Source organism: Salmo trutta, chromosome 19, assembly GCF_901001165.1.
Source record: "Salmo trutta chromosome 19, fSalTru1.1, whole genome shotgun sequence".
Taxonomy (NCBI): domain Eukaryota; kingdom Metazoa; phylum Chordata; class Actinopteri; order Salmoniformes; family Salmonidae; genus Salmo; species Salmo trutta.
The window spans coordinates 36,847,204-36,873,267 of record NC_042975.1 but is presented as its reverse complement, the minus strand read 5'-3'; the positions used below and the strand labels follow the sequence as shown (position 1 = coordinate 36,873,267).

The 26,064-nt window shown below is 43.1% G+C and overlaps 1 protein-coding gene across 2 annotated transcripts; it reads left to right on the top strand.

Annotated features, from left to right (window-relative positions):
* The first annotated feature begins 941 nt into the window (after window positions 1–941).
* itpkca (inositol-trisphosphate 3-kinase Ca) lies at window positions 942–20,738 on the top strand. 2 transcript variants are annotated; one of them, XM_029700788.1, is made up of 7 exons: window positions 942–1,863; window positions 4,188–4,287; window positions 4,711–4,924; window positions 7,858–8,062; window positions 19,395–19,496; window positions 19,844–19,915; window positions 20,016–20,738. In XM_029700788.1, exons 1-7 carry the CDS (start codon window positions 1,498–1,500, stop codon window positions 20,220–20,222), a joined length of 1,266 nt encoding a protein of 421 aa, XP_029556648.1. In that variant the 5' UTR covers window positions 942–1,497; the 3' UTR covers window positions 20,223–20,738. The 2 variants fall into 2 exon arrangements, with proteins under 2 accessions (XP_029556648.1, XP_029556649.1); XM_029700789.1 differs by having other exon boundaries at window positions 944–1,857.
* Window positions 20,739–26,064: the final 5,326 nt, after the last annotated feature.

Here is a 26,064-nt window from a genome sequence, read left to right as displayed (position 1 = left end):
AACTTTACACTTTCAATCTGTCATAGTTACGAAGGCAAAATGTTGTGGTTGTGTAGCACTTGCTAAATACTTTATATTGTAACCAAAGATATACTAACCCAAGATAGTTGATCTGTGTCGTTTCGAATGGGAGCAAATTAAGCATAGTGGGCAGAACAAGCATGGAGGTGGGCAAAGCCAAACACGAGTTAGCGAGATCCTATTGGCGCGTTGTAGCATTATGATCACTTTCCGTTTTAAAAACTTTGGCAAAGCGTCATGTATATAAAACGTAGCTGTGTTCGTAACAGATTTTAGTTTTGGGAACAGAACATTTATTGAGATCCGATGTTTCATCGATGAGAAAATTAGCAGAATCTCGGCCCAGTTTCTCCCTCTCCAACTACCCGCGACTGGATTTCCTCTCGCTACCATATTTGGTGGTTCTAAACGCACGTTTCAGTTTATAGGCCCTGTGTCTCTGGGTTTCCCCTTTATGTCTGCTAAAATTGCTTCTCCAATAGAAATCCCCGATCACACTTGTAGGCGATGTCATGGCGAGGTGGGTTCGTTTAGCGCATGCGTAGAAACACGTATTGAGGTCTTACGTCATCTCGCGCCGAACTGCGCATGTGCAAACCGTCAAATCAGACACTCCGTATATCTAGTTGTTTTTTTTGAACGAAAATGAAAAATGTTTTGAGAGAAGTGAAACATTCTTCCTTAGTTGTTCATTTTCTCGAAATCTTAAAGCCCAACCTAGATTCGAGCAAATGTCTTAAGTAGTTGAACATTTTACTACTCCAACCTCATGAAAGTGACAAACTGACTCGTTCAACTATCGATGGCCTTTGATTTGACGGCGTGCACATGCGCAGTTCGGCGCAAGACGACCGTTATACCGGATGACCTTTCTGCCCATGAGCTTAGCTAGCCAACGTTGCCATGGCGTGATCGGGGATTTCTATTGGAAAAGCAGTTTCTGCCCATCTTCATACTGTACTGTCTTTGCTACAGCTACTCCTCGATGATTGACATATACATATTGATTAACGGACACAAATCGTTGTCGTTTATGGGTGGGGTTAACAATAACTAATGCAATTCTATCCCCCCCATGTGGTGAGGAAGTATTATTGCAAGCACCTGGTTGAAAATATTTGGTCGCGGTTTGGTGAATGGCGTTAGAAATTAAAACTTATCGGAGACTGGCATATCTGCATTATCGCACGAGCAAAAGGTAATGTAACTAGCTATTGGCTGCATTGGTGGTTAGACTGGTTTGAACGGTTAAAAAGGTGCATCAAGTTGCGCAGATCAACCAGGGTATTGTCCGTTCAATTATTGCTTCCATCCGAGATGAAATGTACCGTGGGCGTGGCTCCCTATTCTCGTTTGGACTAACTAACCTCGGCAGCAGCTAAATCAGGTGAGGCTGCACTCATTCACCACACAAATTCTGATGAGGATGACTAAAACTCCAGTGACCACAGTTCGAGCCCGAGGAGAAAGGGGGATATGAACCACAGTTGCGCAAACGCGTCGGAGGAGCCAGTGTGGTCGACGAACGGGAAGACAGACTCCGCAAAACATGCTGCTGATTTCTCCTCACATTGCGAAACCGTACACGAAAACGTCGCACAACTGGTGGTCACATGTGACTCGAGCCGAATTGAATTGGAGGCCATGAGGATTAGCGGGCTCTCTATTGGATCTCATCCCGACGAGGAGTCGATTTGCTCGGACAGTGGGTTCGGAGGCTCCCCCGCGTCTCTTCTCCTCAGAAAACTGTCAAACGCCTCATCGTCTGTGTTGTCACCAGCCTCGTCTTTTGAAGAAAATGAGGACGACCGCAGCTGTCTTGATGAGGTCCCCCGGGTGAGTGTAGGTTGTCATGATAATGATTATAATGCTCTATCAGCTGCCATATGATTGGACCAATCGGCCTGAGTCTATGTAACGTTCTGCTCAGGAAGATGCATGTGTCATTAGAATATATCATACCAAAACATCTTTGATTTGTATGATTACAACTGGTTTTGGTTCAACAGTTCTGCTTAGTTTAGTCTGAACTGATGGAAATGAGGGCAAAGTGTGTGACATCTGCAGTCCCAGTAAATTTCCATCTGTCATAATGCCTGTAAATCTTCTGTTTTTTTGTACTGCTGTGGAAGCACTAGTCCTGGGTGGATCTGTAAACACTGACACAGAAACTGTAAACACTTGTATCGCTACCCCCTCTCCTCATCCCTCTATACACAGACAGAGGCTCAAAGCCTGACACTGTATAGGCTGAGCTGGGGATAGGATAGGTTTACCCCAGAACAAGGAGCCACGGGCCTCCCGAGTGGAGCAGCGTTCTAAGGCACTGTTAGAGGCGTCACTACAGACCCGGGTTCGACCCAGGGCTGTGTCGCAGCCGGCCGCGACCGGGAGACCCATGAGGCGGCACACAATTGACCCAGCGTGGTGCGGCTGGCTTCCGGGTTAAGCGAGCAGTGTCAAGAAGCAGTGCGGCGTTTCAGGGGACGCATAGCTCTCGGCCTTTGCCTCTCCTGAGTCCGTACGGGAGTTGCAACGATGGGACAAGACTCTAACTACCAATTTGGTATCACAAAATTCGGGAGAAAAAGGGGTAAAAAAATAAATAACAATGAGCCAGATATTTCACTGGATGTGTAAGTGTGAAGCATCCGATTGGTGTTTCCACGGACTACCAGATATAGTGATGAGAGGAAGCCCAGTGGCGGCAGTGGGAGAAGATGGCGTGAGATGGATTTTTGGCTGACATTATTCTCATTTTCTCATTGATGAAACATTGGATCTCAGTTTTCTGTTCCCCGAACTATAATCTGTTAAGAACAGAGTAAATTTGTAGATTTGACCCCTTGCCCCAACATTTTTAAATTGCTTTGTTTAGAAGAAGCGCAAAGGGGAATTGAGTTACTGTTCACTTCACAGAGTAGGCGCCAATAGGCTCTTGCTAGCTCGTGCTTGGCTCTGCCTTTCTCCTTGCTTGTTCTGCCCACTGACTAATTTGTTCCTATTGGAAATGACGGTCTGTCTTGGGTTAGTTATAACACATCTTTGGTTTTGTCATGCTAGTAGGCCTTTTAGGGCATTAGAGTATTAGACTATATGGATAATATTAGAGACTGGACAAAGATGGGACAATCATTCTTTGGAATCTCATTGTATTTATATGGTAAACATGTAGTCTAGGCAACTAAGGTTTGAAGTCCAATAAGGTTTGTTCAACTCAACTTGAGGTGTAGCCTGTCCTTGCCAGGGGGCTTTGTAATGTTTAGTTTCAGGTGTAGCTGCAGGCCACTGCATACATAGAGAACAGGTCGAGCAAGTATTTCCACAGATCTCCATCTGTACATATTTCCAGGGGACATGTTTAGAGTATTGTCAAACTACAGAGACATAGAGCAGAAGAATATAAACTCAATAAGAGAGAGAGAGAGACACATGTTAGCACCTTAATGTTTTTTAAAAAGACAAAAAAAGACAACTTTGGTGACGTAATAATGCCAGAGTGCTGCTGACATTCCCTATGAAGTGACCTGCTGTAAAGAAGCAAACAATAACAGCAAATCTAACAGATGGTTTTATTGATTAGCGTTTAGGATAATGTTAATCCAAGTCTGTGTTGTGGTGTCTGCTTTTACTGGACATCTTCATAGGTTTTGAAAACCATGAGAAATAAGCAGCACAACGCGGAAGCGTCAATTATCACTTAGCAACGGCCATGGAGGAAAAAGTGACGCTCTCTGAACATTCAGACAGAAACAGCATTGGCCGGTCTGTCCTGTTTGTCTATCTGTGAATGACTCTGCACATACTCACTGGGGTACTTTAACGTGTGTTGTGGTCCAGACTTTTCTCAAGTTCATCACAGCTTTCAACAAAACAAGTCCAGCAGCCTGTAAATGATTGAATGTGTGCAGCTGTTACACAAGATCCCAGCCCAACCCCTCCTACATGTCTTGGCTCAGTCTGGTGGCCAATGGTTGTTTCCATAGAGACGCTCGGCCATAGGTCAGAAAGTTGTGTGATGGAGTTTGAGGTTGTCGCTCTCATGACAGTGTCTCAGTAAAGTCACAGGGGAGCAGGACAGACAGGAGTGAATGTAAGCTACAGGTGTTGTACTGTACACTAAGGAATGAGGTGTAATTGCACGATTGAATGCTCTCCCCATGCAGAGTGTCACATGGAAGAAACCCAGAAGCACAGGGACCTCGTCTCCCCTCTCAGTGCCCCCCAAGAAGCCACAGCCCTGGGTGCAAGTGGTCGGGCATGCAGGTTGGTTCTTTCTGTCTGACTTTTTCTTTAATTGATCAACTTTTTTTAACCATTATTTAACCAGGCAAGTCAGTTAAGAACAAATTCTTATTTTACGATGACGGCCTACCCCGGCCAAACCCTCCCCTAACCCGGATGACGCTGGGCCAATTGTGCGCCACCCCATGGGACTCCCGATCACGGCAGGTTGTGATACAGTCCGGGATCGAACCAGGCTCTTTAGTGACACCTGTAGCACTGAGATGCAGTGCCTTAGATTGCTGCGCCACTCGGGAGCTGACTTCTGCCTTTCTGTATAGTGAAGTTAGTCTTTCTTGCTGGCTTACTGCTAATAGAAGATGGCTGTGTAGTACCAATGTGTTGTGAGAGTATAACATGCCTCGCCCCTTGCCCCCCTCTCGTGGCTCGTGGCTCGTGGTCCAGGGAGCTTCCATGCAGGGGACTATGGGATGCTGTTGAAGCGCTACACTGAGGGAGAGCAAAAGTGCCTGCAGAGGCTAATGGAGGACTCTCTGAGACCCTTTGTGCCAGGCTACCATGGAGTGGTGCAGCGGGCCGAGCAGGACTACAACATGATGGACGACCTGCTCACACACTTCAACTCCCCCGCCATCATGGATTGCAAGATGGGCACCCGGTGAGTGAGACTGTGATTTAGAGACACTGGGAGCTGGAAATGTTTGCAAAAAAAACCAGATACCTTATTTACGTAAGTATTCAGACCCTTTGCTATGAGACTCGAAATTGAGCTCCGGTGCATCCTGTTTCCATTGATCATCCTTGAGATGTTTCTACAACTTGATTGGAGTCCACCTTTGGTAAGTTCAGTTGATTGAACATAATTTGGAAAGGCACACACACAGGTCCCACAGTTGACAGTGCATGTCAGAGCAAAAACGAGCCATGAGGTTGAAGGAATTGTCCGTAGAGTTCCGAGACAGGATTGTGTCGGCACAAATCTGGAAAAAGGTACAAAAAAATGTCTGCAGCGTTTAAGGGCCCCAGGAACACAGTGGCCTCCATCATTCTTAAATGAAGGAAGTTTGGAACAGAGAAGGTCCTTGGTCAGCCAGGTGGCCAAGAACCTGATGGTCACTCTGACAGAGCTCCTCTGTGGAGAGAGAACCTTCCAGAAGGACAACCATCTCTGCAGCACTCCACCAATCAGGCCTTATGGTAGAGTGGCCAGAGAAGTCACTCTTAGGTAAAAGGCACACGATAGCCCGCTTGGAGTTTGCCTAAAGGACTCTGACCATGAGAAACCAGATTCTCTGGTTTGATGAAACCAAAATTGAGCTCTTTGGCCTGAATGGGAAACATGAACGTACAAAGAGATCCTTAATGAAAACCTGTTCCAGAGTGCTCAGGACCTCAGACTGGGGCGAAGGTTCACCTTCCAACAGGACAACGACTCTGAGCACACAGCCAAGACAATGCAGGAGTGGCTTCGGGACAAGTCTCTGAATGTACTTGTGGCCCAGCCAGAGCCCGGAATAGAACCCAATCAAACATCTCTGGAGAGACCTGAGAATAGCTGTACAGCGACGCTCCCCATCCAACCTGACAGAGCTTGAGAGGATCTGCAGAGAAGAATGGGAGAAACTCCCCAAATACAGGTGTGCCAAGATTGTAGCGTCATACCCAAGAAGACTCGAGGCTGCAATCTCTGCCCGAAGATGCTTCAACAAAGTACTGAGTAAAGGGTCTGAATACTCATGTAAATGTGATATTTCAGTTTTTATTTTTTTAATTTGTAAATTTGTCTAAACCAGTTTTTGCTTTGTTGTTATTGGGTATTGTGTGTAGATTGATGAGAGGGGAAAAAACGATTTAATCAATTTTAGAATAAGGCTGTAATGTAACAAAATTTGGAAAAAGTCAAGGTGTCTGAATACTTTCCGAATGCACTGTATAAACCAAAACATATGATATTTTTAGAACTATTGTTTGATTGCATTTTCATGCAGGTCTGTAGGGAAGGCCTAATGTAATTTCTGGTAGTTAAAAAGGACACAAAATGCACATCAGGTCACCCTCCCAAATTAGTTAATTTGGACTGGACACTAGAAAAGTCCAGAAAAATAGGATGTGGAGATGTTTTCTTTTAATTCATTTTCTTAGTATCTCATGTGAGCTGCACTGCAACTCAGTTTTCTGTATTGTAAAGTGCACCAGTGTATAGGCCCTTAGTTGAGTCTAAAATGTAGTTCTCTAAACCCATTTAAAGAGAAACAAGTTATTCATGTGTTTGATAAGATTACAGATTCTCTCAGGGGACCCACATGGGTCCCTGTCCCCAAGTTTGGGAACCACTGCAATAACCTCTCTCTGCTTGCTTCCTCTCTCTGTGTATCTCCTTTGCCTCCTGCATTGCAGCCTGCCACTGGCTTTCTCACTACTCTCTGTAAAGAAAAGTTATTTTGTGAGAATTTATAGTAGCCTATTTTTTTAAAGATTATAGCTAGCTTAAATTCTGTCAACTGCTCCTGCTGAGGTCAGGCTCCGTTTAACGTTAACTTGTAACTTCATCCTTCTAGCCAGCTAGTTATACAGTGAACTATCTGGCTAACAGTAGCCAGGGCACCGTTAGCTAGCCGTCTGACTGAAATATCAGCGACTATTTACCACTCATTCCCTGAGAGTCAGGTTTTTTGTTTGTTTGGGGGATGTTTGTTGACACGCAGGAGTCAAGTGACGTTAAAAAAATCGCCTTAGATCGCTGCGCTACTTGGGAGGCTAAAGGTGCTTGAGACGTCACTGCAGACCCAGGTTCGATCTCGGGCTGTGTCGGCTGCAACCAGGAGACGGCACACAATTAGCCCAGCGTCGTCCGGGTTAGGGGGTTTTGGCCAGCCGGGATGTCCTTGTCACATCGTGCTCTAGTGACTCCTGTGGCGGGCCGGGCGCATGCACGCTGACCCGGTCGCCAGGTGTACGGTGTTTCCTCCAACACATTGGTGCGGCTGGCTTCCAGGTTTAGCGAGCAGTGTGTCAAGAAGCAGTGCGGCGTGGCAGAGTCGTGTTTCGGGGGACGCGTGGCTCTCGACCTTCGCCTCTCCCGAGTCCCATCGCTCCAACTTCCGTACGGACAAGACTAACTACCAATTGGGGAGGAAAAAATAAAATCTATTAAAAAAAACGTAATGTCCGGCATTTCGCAGACCATTGTCAGCAGCGTCTCGCTCTGCCACTTGCCAGCGTTGGTCTGGGCAGAGGTAGTTTGTTTCACATCTTGGCCTGTGCCTTGGGCAGAGTGGTAAATAAATGCGCTACTTACAAGGCACATCCTGGGGGAGCAGGCGACCATAACGAGCATACCTGAATTAGGATTTCACTCGTTCGCAGAGGCAGGCGCGCGCGGTTAGAATATTAGCGTTCTGAGCTTTGATCAACGCTGGGAACGCAATAATAATAATAAGTGGGTAAATTATAATCTACAAAATTAAAAGGTTAGTAAACACTTTCACAAATTAAAAAAAGTGCGGAAATGGTGATTACATGCGTTTACCCTCTAGTACATCCCTGCTTGTGATGAGTATGTATGTGATATTGAGCTGTCTGCTCTGTTAGGACATACTTGGAAGAGGAGCTGGTGAAGGCTCGGGAGCGGCCCCAGCCTCGTCAGGACATGTATGAGAAGATGGTGGACGTGGACCCAGAGGCCCCCACTGCAGAGGAGCGAGCACTACAGGCAGTACTCAAGACCAGATACATGCAGTGGAGAGAGACCCTAAGCTCCACCACCACTCTGGGCTTCCGCATCGAGGGACTCAAGGCACGGACACACGCACAGACACACACACACACACACACAGACACACAAACACAGACAGTCTGGGGCAAGTGAACTGAGCAAGTTGAGCCTGCTCTGAGGTTGCCCAGGTGTAAAAATCCCCATTGTTTAAGTCACATGTGTCAAACACAAGGACACATTTCTATCAGGCAGCAAGCACTGCCAACTGGCTGTGTGCCAAATGGCAGCGCATTGCCACACATGCCCCTCCTCCCAGACCCACACACACATGAGCCAGCCAGTGTGCCGTTTCATATCATTACTAATGACACAGACCGAATCTTCTACCGGCTAAATGTCAATGCTCTGTTTCATTTCCGTGTGAATAAAGGATTCACACGCTAGTATAAATTACTACTAAAGGATTCACACGCTAGTATAAATTACTACTAAAGGATTCACACGCTAGTATAAATTACTACTAAAGGATTCACACGCTAGTATAAATTACTACTAAAGGATTCACACGCTAGTATAAATTACTACTAAAGGATTCACACGCTAGCATAAATTACTACTAAAGGATTCACACGCTAGCATAAATTACTACTAAAGGATTCACACGCTAGCATAAATTACTACTAAAGGATTCACACGCTAGCATAAATTACTACTAAAGGATTCACACGCTAGTATAAATTACTACTAAAGGATTCACACGTTAGTATAAATTACTACTAAAGGATTCACACGCTAGTATAAATTACTACTAAAGGATTCACACGCTAGTATAAATTACTACTAAAGGATTCACACGCTAGTATAAATTACTACTAAAGGATTCACACGCTAGTATAAATTACTACTAAAGGATTCACACGCTAGTATAAATTACTACTAAAGGATTCACACGCTAGTATAAATTACTACTAAAGGATTCACACGCTAGCATAAATTACTACTAAATGACACACGCTAGTATAAATTACTACTTAAGGACACACGCTAGTATAAATTACACACACGCGAGTATTAAGGAGTCGTAAATTGTCATCTACTTTATGAAATTACAGCCTGAATTCAGCCTGAATTCAATGTGACTTTCACTCTCCGTGGAGCGGAAAGTGCACAGACATGCCACAGCCCTAGGCTACTAAAATGTTGGGGTCTGGTATCGGTTTCTAAAGCTTGACAATGAATAACCAAAAGAACAAACCTACAACAAAACACCATTGTGAAGGTGAAACATGTAGGCCTATTACAGCAACACTTGAGCAGTAGCCTAGGCTGACTACTGCAAGAAGTTGAGCTGACCATACAGCAGGGCTGCGTTCAAGTACACCATGATCCATGCAGTGCAAAAAACAATTAGAACATGTTTTAAGTTAATGTTATAACAACCTAGCTATGTTTTTATATCGAGTCCTTTTTAAATACATTTTGATTAGGGTCGCAGTATATTATGCAAAGCTAATATTTGTCCAGCCTTTGCAGCTAATCTCCTTTTTTAAAATGTATGTTAGGACACTGTATATAGCATTTTATGTACGTTTATAAGACATTGTAAAGGGGGATTTTTTACATTTTTATGAAACAATGGCCAGTTTGGGTAGCAGCTGTATGCACATTTATATGTCAAAACAAACTGGCTATGTCTGGCCAGCGAATTTGTAGTTTTTGTTCAATATGGCCTGATTTGAGTTTGACACCCCTGGTTTAAGTAAAGGATGGAAAAGTTGGGATGACTCTGTGGTTTCCCCCATTAGGCTGATGATTTCTTTTGAAACTGAAAACAACCAAACTGCAAAGAATTTCAGTAGCCTAACAGACTCACTCCCCTACGTATTTATTTAGATGGTGAAGCTAAAATGTTTAATTTGACTCTATACTGCAGAATTTTGGATTTGAGAATGTTTCATATTAGGCAACATTACAGAATGTCACCTTTTTTATTTGAGGGTATTTTCATACATATCCGTTTTACCGTTATATAAAATCTTTCATTTCTATACTAGCTACCATTTCTAAGGAGGAGACAGTACATGTACATCAAAGTTGGATCAAGAGACTGATAAACAGTTTTATCACCAGGCCGTCAGACTGTTAAACAGTCACCACTAGCCGGCCAACGCCCAGTACGCTGTCCTGAACCTTATTCACTGTTACTAGCCGGCTACCTCCCGGTACTCAACCCTGCACAGTAGACTGCTTTGCCCTATTTACATAGTCCTTGAACACTGGTCACTTTTAATAATGTTTACATACCGTTTTACCCACTTTATATGTATATATTGTATTCTAGTCATGGCTCACCCTATATAACTACTGCTGTACACACCTTTTCTGTTCATATACTGTCCATACTCTCTGTACAGTACCTTCAAAGTATAAATACCCCTTGACTTATAGCACATTTTGTTACAGCCTGAATTCAAAATTGCTTAAAATAAAATAAAGTAGCACCCATCTACACACAATACTCCATAATGACAAAAGTGAAAATATGTTTTTACAAATTTGATAAATCAAATACAGAAATATTTAATTTACGTAAGTATTCACACTGCCTGAGTCAATACATGTTAGAATCACCTTTGGCAGTGATTACAGCTCTGAGTCTTTCTGGGCAAATCTCTAAGCGCTTTGCACACCTGGACTGTACAATATTAGCCCATTTATCCTTAAAAAAAAATCTTCAAGCTCTGAAGTTGGTTGTTGATCATCACTAGACAGCCATTTTCAAGCCTTGTCATAGATTTTCAAGCAGATTTAAATAAACTGTAGCTAGGCCACTCGAACATTCAATGTTGTCTTGGTTAGCAACTCCAGTGTATATTTGGCCTTGTGTTTTAGGTTATTGTCCTGCTGAAAGGTGAATATGTCTTCAGACTGAACCAGGCTTTCCTCTAGGCCTTTTCCTGTGCTTAGCTCTAATCTGTTTCTTTTTATCCTAAAAAAAACTCCATAGTCCTTGCCGATGACAATCATACCCATAACATGATGCAGCCACCAACCACGTATGAAAATATGAAGTGGTACTCAGCGATGTGTGGTGTTGGATTTTCCCCAAACATAACGCTTTGTATTCAGGACATAATGTTCATTTTTTCGCCACATTTTTGCAGTTTATTTCAGTGCCTTATTGCAAACAGGATGCATGTTTTGGAATATTTTATTATTCTGTACAAGCTTCCTTTTAACTCTCTCATTTAGGTTAGTACTGTGGAGTATTCTGTTGATCTATCCTCTGTTTTCTCCTATCACAGCCATTAAACTCTGTAACTGTTTTAAATTCACCATTGGAAATCCCTGAGTGGTTTCCTTCCTCTCGGGCAACTGAGTTAGGAAGGACGCCTGTATCTTTGTAGTGACTAGGTGTGTTTATACACCATACAAAGTGTAATTAATAACTTCACCATGCTCAAAGGGATATTTAGTTATCTGCTTTTTTATTTTGACCCATCTACCAATGAGTGTCGTCCTTTGTGAAGGATTGGATTGGAAAACCACCCTGCTCTTTGTGGTTGAATCTGTGTTTGAAATTCACTGCTCGACTGAGGGACCTTACAGATATATTAATTGTATATGTGGGGTACAGAGATGCTGCAGACTTCCCCAGATCTGTGCCTCGACACAATCCTGTCTCTGTGCTCTACGGACAATTCCTTCGACCTCATGGCTTGGTTTTTGCTCTGACATGCACTGTCAACTTTGGGACCTTATATGGACAGGTTTGTATGCCTTTCCAAATCATGTCCAATCAATTTAATTTACCACAGGTGGACTCCAGGTTGTAGAAACATCTCAAGGATGAAAAATGGAAACAGAGCTCAATTTCGAGTCTGATAGCAACAGGTCTGAATACTTATGTAAATAAGGTATTTGTGTTTTTTATTTGTAAAACATTTGCACACATTTCTAAAAACCTGTTTTTGCTTTGTCATTGTGGGGTATTGTATGATTGAAGGGGGGGGGGAAATGATGTAATCAATTGTAGAATAAGGCTGTAACGTATCAAAATGTGGGGAAGGGGTCTGAATACCTTCCACATTTTGTGGTCACTGGCCTACACGCAATACCCCATATTGTCAAAGTGGAGTTATGTTTTTAGAAATTAAACATTTAAAAGCTGAAATATCAAGTATTCAACCCCTTTGTTATGGCAAGTCTAAATATGTTATAGAGAAAAAATGTGCTTAACAAATCACATAAGTTGTGTGGACTCACTCTGTGTGCAATATTACTGTTTAACATTTTTTTTTTTTGAATGACTCCCTTATCTCTGTACCCCAAACATATAATTATCTGTAAGGTCCCTCAGTCGAGCAGTGAATTTCAAACACCGATTCAACCACAGACCAGTGAGATTTTCCAATGCCTCGCAAAGAAGGGAACATATTGGTAGATGGGTAAAAATAAAAAAGCAGACATTGAATATCCCTTTGAGCATGGTGAAGTTATTAATTACATTTTGGATGGTGTACCAATACACCCAGTCACTACAAAGATACAGACGTCCTTCCTAACTCAGTTGCCGGACAGAAAGGAAACCACTCAGGGATTTCACCATGAGGCCAATGGTGACAGATTTTGAGTGTGTGAACAATACTCCACCTATTCTGCCTTCCTCTTGTGATGATTTAGTTGAACTTTAATAGCAAATTAAGGGTAACCATTGATGCCATAGCTCCAGTATAGTTGGGAAAAGGCCACATCCAAACAGAGGCCCTTGGATGAGTGAGGAAACTAGTACGTTAAAGAGCAATTGCAGAGATGAAGTGGAGAAAGGAAAAAGTTGCAGGTCCATTATGATATTCTGAGACAGCAACTTGGCATATATAACAAGACCATTAGAAATGCCAGACGGGCTCATTTTTCTCACTTGATCACTAATAATCAGAATAATATGAAAGTGCTTTTCTTGACCATTGGTCTGATAAATCCTACCCCCGCAAACCTATGTGAACTTTCCTCCACATCTGAATGTGATGAGTTAGCGGCATATTTCAGAGATAAGAAACATTAGGCTGGGTATCAGTCAAACAAGACCTGATGAGGAGTTTGACCTGTGCCCTACCCTACCACGCAAAGGCTCTATGGATTTATTTTCCCTGGTTGACACAGACATGCTCAGGAAAATGATATCACAATTTAAGCCTTTTACCTGCCTTCTCGATCCTATCCCCACCACCTTTAAAACAGTTCTTAATTGCATATCTGAAGAAATGCAAGCTTTTGTTAATCACTCCCTGTTCACAGGCCCTTTCCCCACTGCACTAAAAACTGCTATGGTGAAACCCCTTCTGAAGAAAATCTAAATTATCCAGCCTTAATGTGGTAAATGATCTTAGAGCCAACACAGATGCCAAACAGCTCTCTGTCCTTGTCCTCTTGGATTTATGTGCTGCATTCGACACTGTTGACCATGATGTCCTTCTGGACACTGGAGATGTGGGTTGGCTTCTCCGGTCCAGTTCTAAATTGTTTTAGGACCTATTTAACTGGTCAAAAGTTTTCTTTGTCACCAACATAACTCAGAAAATCCATATCGTGTGGCGTTCCACAAGGTTTGATTTTTGGTCCGGTACTGTTCAGTTTGTACATGTTACTTCTTGACAGCGTTATCAGACAGCACAGCACTGATTTTCACTGCTACGCTGATACACCGCTTTACAGTTCTGTGTTACCAGAGGATTTTAGCTCCACAGATAAATTATTAGACTGTATTATTAGTGATTTAAATACTTGGATGGCTCACAACTTCCTACAGCTAAATCTAGACAAGGCCGAGGTATATATTGTTGGAGCCAAAGCACAGCGAGATAATCTGTCTGCACATTTTAATTCATGGGCAATAAAGATAAAACCCCATGTAAAAAAAAAAAAAAACCCTAGGTGTAAATTTAATCACACATTAGGAAAATGACCAAAATAGCTTTTTACCACCTGAGGAACATTGCCAAGGTGTGTCCGTTTCTCTCTCAGGCTGATACAGAGAGACTCATCCATGCTTTTATTACAAGCAGGCTTGACTACTGTAATACTCTCCTGTCTGGTCTACCCACGAAAGCCATTGGTCAACTGCAAAACATACAGAATGCTGCAGCATGGGTACTGAGCAAGACCAGACGGAGTGTACACATCACACTGGTTTTAAGGTCTCTGCACTGACTGCTTGTGAGTTTTAGAATTAATTGTAAGATTCTTCTATTGATTTTTAAATCAATCCACGATTGGCACCCCAATATGTCAAACAGGCTTTTAAGTTATGTACCCAGTAGGTCCCACAGGTCCTCTGGCACTGGTCTTTTAACTATCCCAAAGCCTAGGACCAAGAGGCATGGAGAGGCAGCCTTTAGTTACTATGCCCCCAGCCTTTGGAATAGCCTGCCAGAGAACCTGAGGGGGGACGAAACTGTGGACATAGTTAAATGAGATCTTAAAACACCTTTTCTGCTTTGTTTTTCCTTAGGGTGCTTTTAGTTGTTCAGTTTGTATTATTGTTGTTTTTTTATCCTCATGTTTGTATAGTAAATATTTCAGTTTATTTTCATTGTTTTGTATTTGTTTTTTCCTGTGACGCACCTTTTGTTGCATTCCATGTCTGAAATTGGCTGTGTAAATAAAGCTTGATTTGACTTTAAAACCGTTAGTTTAATAGCTGTGATAGGAACACAGGATGGATCAACATTTTAGTTACTCCACAATACTAACCTAAATGACTGACAAGAAGGAAGCCTGTACAGAATACAAATATACTCAAATCCTGTTTACAGTAAGACACTAAAGTAAAACTGCAAGAAATGTGGTAAAGAAATTATATTTTTAGGATAAAAATAAACTTAATAGAGCTCAGCACAGGCAAAATCCTAGTGGAAACTTGGTTCAGTCTGCTTTCCACCAGCCACTGCGGAATTAATTTACCTTTCAGCAGGACAATAACCTAAAACACAAGGCCATGTGTTGCTTACCAAGATGACATTGAATGTTCCTGAGTGGCCTAGTTACAGTTTTGACTTAAATCATCTTGGAAAATCTGTCAAGACATGAAAATGGCTGTCTAGCAATGATCAACAAACAGCATGACAGAGCTTGGAGAATTTTAAAAGAATAATGTGCAAATATTGCACAATCTAGGTGAGCAAAGCTCTTAGAGACTTCCCCAGAAACAGTCACGGCTGTAAACCCTGCCAAAGGTGATTCTAACGTGTTGACTCAGGGGTGTGAATACTAATGTAAAGGAGATATTTCTGTATTTGATGTTCATTAAATTTGCAAAAATGTCTAAACATGTTTTCACTTTGTCATTATGGGGTGTTGTGTGTAGATGGGTGAGAGAAAAATCTATATGAATCCGTTTTGAATTCCGTCTGTAACACAGCAAAATATGGATTAAGTCTAGGGGTAGGAATACTTTCTGAAGGCACTGTAGAGATAATATGGACAGTATATTAATATAAAAGGTGTGCACTAGTTTTTAGAGTGAGTCACGACTAGAATACGGTATATACATATAAAGTGGGTAAAATGGTATGTAAACATTTATTAAAGTGACCAGTGTTCAATGACTATAGGGCATAGCCGTCTCTAAGGTGCAGGGTAAAGTACCGGGTGCTAGCAGGCTAGTAACAGTGACTAAGGTTCCGGGTAGTGTACTGGGCGTAGGCCCGGCTAGTGGTCAATGTTTAACAGTATGATCTCCTGAAGGTAGAAGCTGTTTATCAGTCTCTTGATCCCAACTTTGATGCACATGTAGTCTCCTCCTTCCTAGATGGTAGTGGGGTGAACAGGCCGTGGCTCTGGTGGCTGAGGTCTTTTGATGATCTTCTTGGCCTTCATGCGACACTGGGTGTTGTAGATGTCCTGGAGGGCAGGCAGTGTGCTTTGATGATGCTTTGGGCTGACCGCACCACACTCTGGAGAGCCCTGCGGTTGAAGACGGTGCAATTTGTATTTTTCTATTTAACTAGGCAAGTCAGTTAGGAACAAATTCTTATTTACAATGACGGCCTACACCGGCCAAACCCGGACGACGCTGGGCCAATGTTGTGCCGCCCTATGGGACTCCCAATCATGGCCGGTTGTGATACAGCCTGGAATCGAACCATGGTGTTTGTAGTGACGCCTCAAGCACTGAGATGCAGTGCCTTAGACCTTAGAATTGCAGCTCCTCAGGAAGTCCCTGGCCCAGTTTCACAAAACCTTCTTAAGAAGAAATGACTTCTTAACTGCAATTCTTTCCTTAACTATAGTTTTATGAAAGAAGTTAAGCAAAGTTGCTATACTTTAAAAAGGTTATTGGAAATGTTCTTGAACTATTTCATATGTTTCTCCTTAAGCAAGAAGTTAAGAAGTTAGATTCTTGAAAATAAAGTCATTGGATTTGTTCTTTATTCCAATATAGCTAAACCCTTAAACTCAGGGTCATAAGGTCATGAAAGCAATTGAACATGTTTAATTCACCCACAAACTTTGTCTGAAAGTTTCAGTATTGATTATTATAAACCCAAGAACATGTTTTAGAACAGTAATCTCAGTACAATATATGCTAAAATGATAGCTAGCAATGGCAAAGAAGATGGTTAAGAAGATATTTGAGAAGTTCATAAGAAAATCATTAAATCTTAGTTTAAGTGCAATTCATCAACAATATCCTATCTTTTTCTTAAGAAGCATCTTAAGTTTTTGGCCTAAAAAGTGTTTTCTGTGAGTCTGGGCCCAGGACCCAGTTCCACAGGGATGGGTTCAGACCCAGGCCCCTGAGCTTAGTGATGAGTTTGGAGGGAACTATGGTGATGAAGGTTGAGCTGTAGTCAATGAGCAGCATTATTACATAGGTATTTATATTGTCCAGGTGGGATAGAGCAGTGTGCTGTGCAGCGGCGATTGTGTCGTCCGTGGATCTGTTGAGGTGGTATGCGAATTGTAGGTTGTCGGGTAAGATGGAGGTGATATCCTTAACTAGCCTCTTGAAGCACTTCGTGATGACAGAAGTGAGTGCTACGGGGCGATAGTCATTTAGTTCAGTTACCTTCGCCTTCTTTGGTACAGGAACAATGGTGGACATCTTGAAGCAAGTGGGTACTACAGACTGGGATATGGAGATATTGAATATGTCTGTAAACACTCCAGCCAGCTGGACTGCACATGCTCTGAGGACGCAGCTTGAGATGCCGTCTGGGCCGGCAGTCTTGCGAGGGTTAAAATGCTTAAATGACTTACGTCGGGCAAGGAGAACGAGAGCACACCGTCCTCGTTAGTGGAGGGGGCCCGCGTTGGTGGCTCCATGTTTTCCTCGAAGCAGGCAAAGGTGTTTAGCTTATCCGGGAGCAAGGCGTCGGTGTCCGAGGTGGCTGGCTTTCCCTTTATAATCCATGATTGTCTGGAGTTCCTGCCACATGTCTCGTGTCATTTTGCCTCTGGATGGAATGCTGCCATCTGTCCAGGGTTGTTGGTTGGGATAAGTTGTAATCGTCACAGTAGCAACAACATCCTGTATGCACTTCCTGATGAACACAGTGTATACGTCGATACTATTCTCAGAGGCGACCCGGGAAAATGTTCCAGTCCGCGTGATCAAAACAATTTTGAAGCATAGATTCCAATTGGTCAGACCAATGTTAAACAGTCCTTACCACGGGTGCTTCCTGTTGGAAGTTTCTGCCTGTAGGTGTGATATGATTTTCCGAAGAGAGTGCGGGGGAGGGCCTTGTAGCTGTCTCGGAAGAGAGTAGCAATGATCATGAGTTTGTGAGTGTAGCCCATGAGATGTGTTGACAGAATTTTGGTAGCGTTTTCCTCAGATTTCCTTTGTTAAAGTCCCCAGCTGCGATATGCGGTTTCCAGACTTAAATGTCATTCCCTGAGGATGTGTAGCCTAAAGACTGGTGTATATAAAGTTACCCGTTTGGGCTAGAATGTCTAATCCAGTTTGCACATAGTCCAGTGTAGTTCCTTGAGAGCCGTCGGGGTGTCTGCTTGGGGGGGAATATACACCACAGTGATGATGACCAAAGAAAATGATCTCTGGAGGTAATGCGGTCGGCATTTGATGGTGAGATATTACAGATCGGGAGAACAAAAGGACTTGAGTCCCTGTATGTTGCCACAATGCTATTGGTCTTTCTCACTCATTATTCACGATTCATTCATGATTATCCGTAATCATGGTAGCATCCACATTAGTGTATGTGTTCAGAAACACATTCTATTGTTATTTACAATACAATTATCTCCAAAATGCCACAATACATTATTTACCATTCATTTCTATTGGGCACAAAATAATCTAAAACACAACCAAAACAAACTGCAAATGCATCCAAAACTTTGTAGAGTCACAATCTTGATGTAGCCATTGTGTGCTAGGAATATGTGACCAAATATTAAACTTTTGACTACTTTAATATACATTTTAGTGAATTTGTCCAAATACTTATGACAAATTCAAAATGCATTCATTTCTAAATGGTAAAACGTGTATGAAAATGCCCTCAAATAAAAAGTGACATTCTGTAATGTCGCCTCATATGGAAACATTTGAAACAACATCCAAAATGCTGTAGTATAGAGCTAAATTAAAAGTTTTAGCTGCACTTTTCAAATAAATATGTAGGGGAGTGTATCACAAAAGTTTTACCTGCTGTACTGGAAGTGTAACTTTTGTTCAGCGTGAGCCACTATCTTATTGCTCTCCAGCGTGAGCTGCTATCATTTCTCTCCAGCGTGAGCTGCTTACTTATTTCTCTCCAGCGTGAGCTGCTTACTTATTTCTCTCCAGCGTGAGCTGCTTACTTATTTCTCTCCAGCGTGAGCTGCTATCTTATTTCTCTCCAGCGTGAGCTGCTATCATTTTTCTCCAGCGTGAGCTGCTATCTTATTTCTCTCCAGCGTGAGCTGCTATCTTATTTCTCTCCAGCGTGAGCTGCTATCTTATTTCTCTCCAGCGTGAGCTGCTATCTTATTTCTCTCCAGCGTGAGCTGCGCGTCAGTCTTGAAAATGGAACCAGAGTTTAGTTATATGTTCGGGCAGCGGAAGTATTTTAGGATTTTATGGAGCTGACCTGCTCACCGCCAGGTTTCGTTGAAATTAATAAAAGCATCTCATGCGCTGCAAAAGTTGCAGGTCCAATGTTAGCAAGCCAGTAAAACTGTTTGTGACCGTGTTATGGTGTTTTTTTGCATGTAAACAACTATTTTCACATTTTGTGACTATAGTCTTCGGGCATCCCAAAAATACTCCGGACTTGCATGTTGGGCAAGTGCCTTTCAGACCTAAATGTCATTCCCTGAGGATGTGTAGCCAAAAGACTTGTGTATATAAAGTTACCCGTTTGTGCATGCATGTCTAAACCATTGTTAAATCCTTGTGTAGAAGGCTGATGGTGTGTGCAACACAAACTTTAAAAGGACCAAGAGCAGAGAAGAGGTGATGCAGGCACTGCAGGACTTTGTGGGTTGCAACGCTCTAATTCTGGTGAGTGTGTCTCTTTCTCTTAAAGCTGAAATGTGCTTAAGGTGAAACAGAGCCACTGTTCGCCCCAGGCGTCTATTTGTTTTTTTTGTTAATTAAACAGAAGAGCGGAACATCCAGCATTGTGGTCAAAAGTATTTGCAGTACCTTCTCTGTTGTTCTATTGTGCATATAATGATGTGCAGGGATGTCAACGGGGGAGAAAGTGTTTGTTGTTTGGAGTAACTTCTTTTTTGTAATATGGCAAATGGACGTGGCAGTTTTACCAAGTATATATTCCAGCTTTAATCTTACCCCCTTTATCCCCCTTCCTCTCTCAGGATTATAGTTGTCTTTCTCTTCTCTTTCAGAAGGGATATCTGAGACGAATGAAGGATCTTCGGCTGGTGTTGGAGACATCCATCTTCTTCAGAACACACGAGGTAAGCTGTTTTCCACTGCTTTCATGGTATAATGCTTTGCATGTCTTGATGCTGGTCTCTGAATGGCGAGGTGCACACTAACATCTGTTTCTCTCTGCAGGTGGTGGGCAGCTCCCTACTATTTGTGCATGACAGTACAGGGAAGACTGGAGTATGGATGATTGATTTTGGGAGGACTGTCCCCCTGCCGCCGCCTCTCACCCTGGACCACCGCACCCCCTGGATAGAGGGCAACCGAGAGGATGGGTACCTGTGGGGGCTGGATAACCTCATTGATATCCTGACCGATATGCTGCATCTCACCTGAACTGAACCTCACTCTTGAATGACTGACACAGGACCTCATCCCATCCAGAACACCCTTTCCCACCTGAACCAAATCCGAATGGCCATTTCAACTTTTACCTGAGAGGGTTGACAAACGAGACTGTTCACATATTGGACTCGGGTTGTGTGTTGGGGTTTAGGGGTTACTGGACTACCGTCTGTGGCTATAATGAAGGCAATGGGAGATGAACAGAGGTGTATGTGATGGACAAAGGAAAATAGTAGCACAAGTTCCTCAGAAGAACTAGACAACAGCAATGCAAAATGAAACACTGCCCTTTTATCATCTTCCACATAATCCCCCCCAAACAAATGCCGCCATTTTGTTCTATTACAATTGTACTTAATAATCATCAGCTCTAAGTGTTTCTTACTCCAGGTTTGAGGGCTGTAGGACCTAAACAGTTAATGTTGATACTATACTATTATGCTCCACATAATGGAGTGACCCTTAATAGAGGACTCATAAAACCTAGTAAAACATTTGCGAACTGTGTTAATGAACACTGCCTTCAAGTTTGTTTGTTAGTCATATACTCATGATATACAGTGCATTCGGGAAGTATGTAGACCGCTTGACCTTTTTCCACATTCTGTTACATTACAGCCTTATTCTAAGATGGATTAAATCTTTTTTTCCCGCATCAATCTACACACAATGCCCCCTAATGACAACAAAGCAAAAACAGGTTTTTAGAATTATTTGCAAATATATAAAAATAAAAACTGATATCACATTTACTCAGTACTTTGAAGTACCTTTGGCAGAGATTACAGCCTCGAGTCTTCTTGGGTGTGACGCTACAAGCTTGGCACACCTGTATTTGGGGAGTTTCTCCCATTCTTCTCCACAGATCCTCTTAAGCTCTGTCAGGTTGGATGGAGAGCATCGCTGCACAGATATTTTCAGGTCTCTCCAGAGATGTTCGATCAGGTTCAAGTCCGTGCTCTGGCTGGGCCACTCAAGGACTTTCAGAGACTTGTCCCGAAGCCACTCCTGCGTTGTCTTGGTTGTGTGTTTCGGGTCGTTGTCCTGTTGGAAGGTGAACCTTCGCCCCAGTCTGAGGTCCTGAGTGCTCTGTAGCAGGTTTTCATCAAGGATCTCTCTGTACTTTGCTCCGTTAATCTTTCCCTCGATCCTGACTAGTCTCCCAGTCCCTGCTGCTGAAAAACATCCCCACAGCATGATGCTGCCACTACCATGCTTCACCTTAGGGATGGTGCCAGGTTTCCACCAGACGTGACACTTGGCATTCAGGCCAAAGAGTTCAATCTTGGTTTCATCAGACTGGAGAATCTTGTTTCTCATGGTCTGAGAGTCCTTTAGGTGCCCTTTGGCCAACTCCAAGTGGGCTGTCATGTGCCTTTTACTGAGGAGTGACTTCGGTCAGGCCACTCTACCAAAAAGACCTGATTGGTTGAGTGCTGCGGAGATGGTTGTCCTTCTGGAAGTTTCTCACATCTCCACAGAGGAACTCTTGAGCTCTGTCAGAGTGACCATCGGGTTCTTGGGCACTTCCCTGAAAATTACTTCGACCTCATGGCTTGGTTTTTGCTCTGACATGCACTGTCAACTGTGGGACCTTATATAGACAGGTGTGAGCCTTTCCAAATAATTTCCAATCAATTGAATTTACCACAGGTGGACTTCAATCAAGTTGAAGAAACATCTCAAGGATGATCAATGGAAACAGGATGCACCTGAGCTCTATTTCGAGTCTCCTAGCAAAGGGTCTGAATACTTATGTGTATAAGGTATTTCTGTTTTTTATTTTTAGTAAATGTGTCGTCATGGGGTATAGCATGTAGATTAATGATGGAAAAACATTTTATTTAATACATTTTTGAATAATGCTGTAACGTAACAAAATGTGTAAAAAGGAAAGGGTTCTGAATATGTTCTGAATGCACCGTACATAGTGCAACGAAATACTTACTTGCAGGTTCAGCTCACGACAATAGAAAATGAAGTGAAGAAAAAAATTTGGGGCCATAAATATAATTCAAGGCGGCACTCAGACAATTTGTGAATTTACATGTGCCAGGGAATTGTGCAATAATAAATAGACATTATGCAGTAATATAAATAGGTGTGTGTGTGTGTGTGTGTGTGTGTGTGTGTGTGTGTGTGAGAGAGTCCATGTGTGGTAGGGTGCAGGGAGTCTGTTGTTCCGGCAGTCAGTCCCGGTTAAAGAGTTAAGTTGGCTTGTGGGTAAAAACTGTCTCTGAGATGGTGGTCTGGGAACAGAAGGTAACAGAGTGAGTAGTCCATGGCTGGGCTGAGCGGGGTCCTTGTCCTGTATGGTGGGGAGCACGGTTCCAGTGATGTACTGGGCCGTCTTCACCCCCCCCATCTGAAGGGCCTTGCGGTCGTGAATGGAGCAGTTTCTGTACCAAGCCGGGATGCAGCCAGTCAGGACGCTGTCGATGTTGCTGCGGTAGAATTAGGAGAGGACCCGGGGGAGCGTGCCGATTTTCTTCAGCCACCTGAGAAAGTAGACGCAGTTGCGCCTTCTTGACCAGGGCTGTGGTGTTGTCTGTCACTGTGAGGTTCTCTATGATGTAGATGCAGAGGAACCTGAAGCTGCTGACTCCACTGCAGTGTCGTTGACATGGATTGGGGCGTGATCCCTGCTTCCTGAAGTCGGCAATCAACTCCTTTGTTTTGCACCACACATTTATCCCCTTCTTTGAGAGAGAAACAGTCTAGTTATCCTATAATAATGTGTGACTTTAGAGGGCAATATAGGACCCAAACAACATGCTTCCAGGGATTGAGCCTAGTGGGGTATCCTGCAGGCTGAAACAATGACAGGATTTGTGAATCTTAAATATCCCAAATATAATCCGGCAAGGAGTTCTTCACTTGCACAAAGTGCCACTGCACAAATACTTTTCTATTGATGAGACTGTTATGATCCCCCCCACCTTTGCTATACAGTACAACTAAGATATGAAGGCAAAGGCCAACTGTACAACTATAAGTGTGTTGATGGATTTAGTAATATTATGTGAGTAGCAGTTCATCACATTGGCAGATTAAGATGTCCTGGAACTGAGTTGAACAACTGTGATATTAGTTTCTTAGACCAGGCCATTAAAATGTGGACCAACTCTTGTCTTGCGGTAATTTCTGTCCTGTGTTATTTGTCAGACTCACACCAGTTTCAGTCAGCTGCTATGACAAAGGCATACTGAAGAGGTTGCTGTACAACAATATTGTTGTTTGTAACTGGTGCTAAATGAAAAATAATGCTAGTTAACTTTGGTAAGAGATGAGGGCGTTGCTGCCGCTGAAGCCGGACAGGATGTCGCCCGCGCTTTAGCAAAACACCTGGCCAAGCCCAGCCTAATTTCACTCAGCATGTTGTCACAGCAGTCCCAGATCTCCACTTTCCTCCCAGGGCCATTGGCTCATTGGCTGGGCATGGGCCTCAAAACTTCTTTAGCAGGCTGCCTATGTCCCGGCTCCATGTCTACACGTAGCCTGTGGCTTTACCTGTGTAGTGGTAGCGTTGCAGCCAGCCTGTTGATACAGCGCAGCATAGCCCTGCTGCAGTCAGTCTTTTATGGTACAGCGCAGCATAGCCCTGCTGCAGTCAGTCTTTTATGGTACAGCGCAGCATAGCCCTGCTGCAGTCAGTCTTTTATGGTACAGCGCAGCATAGCCCTGCTGCAGTCAGTCTTTTATGGTACAGTGCAGCATAGCCCTGCTGCAGTCAGTCTTTTATGGTACAGTGCAGCATAGCCCTGCTGCAGTCAGTCTTTTATGGTACAGCGCAGCATAGCCCTGCTGCATGGTATAGTGCAGCATAGCCCTGCTGCAGTCAGTCTTTTATGGTATAGTGCAGCATAGCCCTGCTGCAGTCAGTCTTTTATGGTATAGTGCAGCATAGCCCTGCTGCAGTCAGTCTTTTATGGTACAGTGCAGCATAGCCCTACTGCAGCCGCTGAACTGTAGCAGCTCACGCTGGCCCGTGAGCTCAATGCTCTTGACGTGGCGGTTGCACAGGTCGTAGATGGAGGTCTGGCGCTATGTCACTAGGGCCCCACCTGGGTATCCTTATGCAGGGAGCAGCCGTTTCAGTCCAGCACTCTCACCAGCCCCAGGGGGGTCTGAGGGGACGTCCAGAAGCCCCAGAAGGCAATGAGGCCCATGCTTCTGGTCAGCAGCTCGTTGGTCTCGGGGCAGAAGTGCATGCAGACTCCATAAGCAGGGCAGGTGGCGCGGTGAATCACGGTCATCTCCTGGGGGGTGTCAGTGAAGACACACAGAGACAGATCACTGCAGGCCCCCACCAGAATACGCTGGGTCGGCACAAACACCAGGTGCTCTACCCGGTACATCAAATGTATTTATATAGCCCTTCGTATATCAGCTGAAATCTCAAAGTGCTGTACAGAAACCCAGCCTAAAACCCCAAACAGCAAGCAATGCATGTGAAAGAAGCACGGCTGGCCCTACCCATAGTCTCAGCAGGTGACTCACTTTATGTCTGAGCAGTGGTGGAAAAAGTACCCAATTGTCATACTTGAGTAAATGTACAGAACTTTATTTAAAATGACTCAAGTAAAAGTGAGTCACCCAGTAAAATACTACTTGAGTAAAAGTCTAAAAGTATTTGGTTTTAAAAGTAAGTATAATTGCTAAAATATCAAAAGTAAAAGTGTAAATAATTTCAAATTCCTTATATTAAGCAAATCATATGGCACCATTTCATTTATGGATAGCCAGGGGCACCCTCCAACTCTCAGACACCATTTACAAACCAAGCATGTGTTTAGTGAGTCTGCCAGATCAGAGGCAGTAGGGATGACCAGGGATGTTCTTTTGATCAGTGTGTGAATTGGACCATTTTCCTGTCCTGCTAAGCATTCAAAATGTAACGAGTACTTTTGGGTGTCAGGGAAAATGTATGTAAAAAGTACATTATTTTCTTTAGGAATGTAGTGAAGTAAAAGTTGTCAGAAATATAAATAGTAAAGTACAGATACCCCCCCAAGACAACTTAAATAGTACTTTAAAGTATTTTTACTTAAATACTTTACACCACTGCCTGAGCAGGGTGTGTCCCCACAAAAATCCCACCACTGTGCCACCTCACCCAGAGAAAGTTGTGAGGCAATGTAGGTAGTTAGGGGCACAGGTGTACTTGGAGATGCATCCAAGTACAGTGGAGCTTCTTGCTCCTCATCTTTAGATTAACCTACAAAATAGTACTGAGATTTCCTGACTCGCTGCTCTTTCTCCTTTAGAATTCAAATGGAATGGATGGTTTAAAACAAAATCGGAAATATGTCCTCAAATATATTTAAATATACAATCCTTAGTTGCTACATCCATTTTTGGACTTATAAATGAATGACATACTGAACAAAAATATAAATGCAACATGTAAAGTGTTGCATTTAAGATCCTAGAAATATTTCAGACGCAAAAAAACCTTAGTTCACTAAAAGTTTTTGCATTCATTTGTTTACATCTCTGTTAGTGAACATTCTCCTTTTCCAAGATAATCCATCCACCTGACAGGTGCCACATATCAAGAAGCTGATTAAACAGCATGATCATTACACAGGTGCACTTTGTGATGGGGACAATAAAAGACCACTCTAAAATGTGCAGTTTTGTCACACAACACAATGACACAGATGTATCAAGTTTTGAGGGAGCGTGCAATTGGCATGCTGACTGTAGGAATGTCCATCAGAGATGTTGCCAGAGAATTGAATGTTAATTTCTCTACCATAAGCCGCCTCCAATGTCGTTTTAGAGAATTTTGCAGTACATCCAACCGTCCTCACAAACGCAGACCATGTGT

What these genes read in the sequence shown, in the direction of transcription:
- itpkca (XM_029700788.1), top strand. Translation starts at nt 1,498, where the DNA reads ATGAACCACAGTTGCGCAAACGCGTCGGAGGAGCCAGTGTGGTCGACG. An exon ending in ATGAGGTCCCCCGGGTGAGT is followed by an intron (nt 1,864 to 4,187) that starts GTAGGTTGTCAT and finishes CTCCCCATGCAG; the next exon opens with AGTGTCACATGGAAGAAACC. An exon ending in TCTTCTTCAGAACACACGAG is followed by an intron (nt 19,916 to 20,015) that starts GTAAGCTGTTTT and finishes TTCTCTCTGCAG; the next exon opens with GTGGTGGGCAGCTCCCTACT.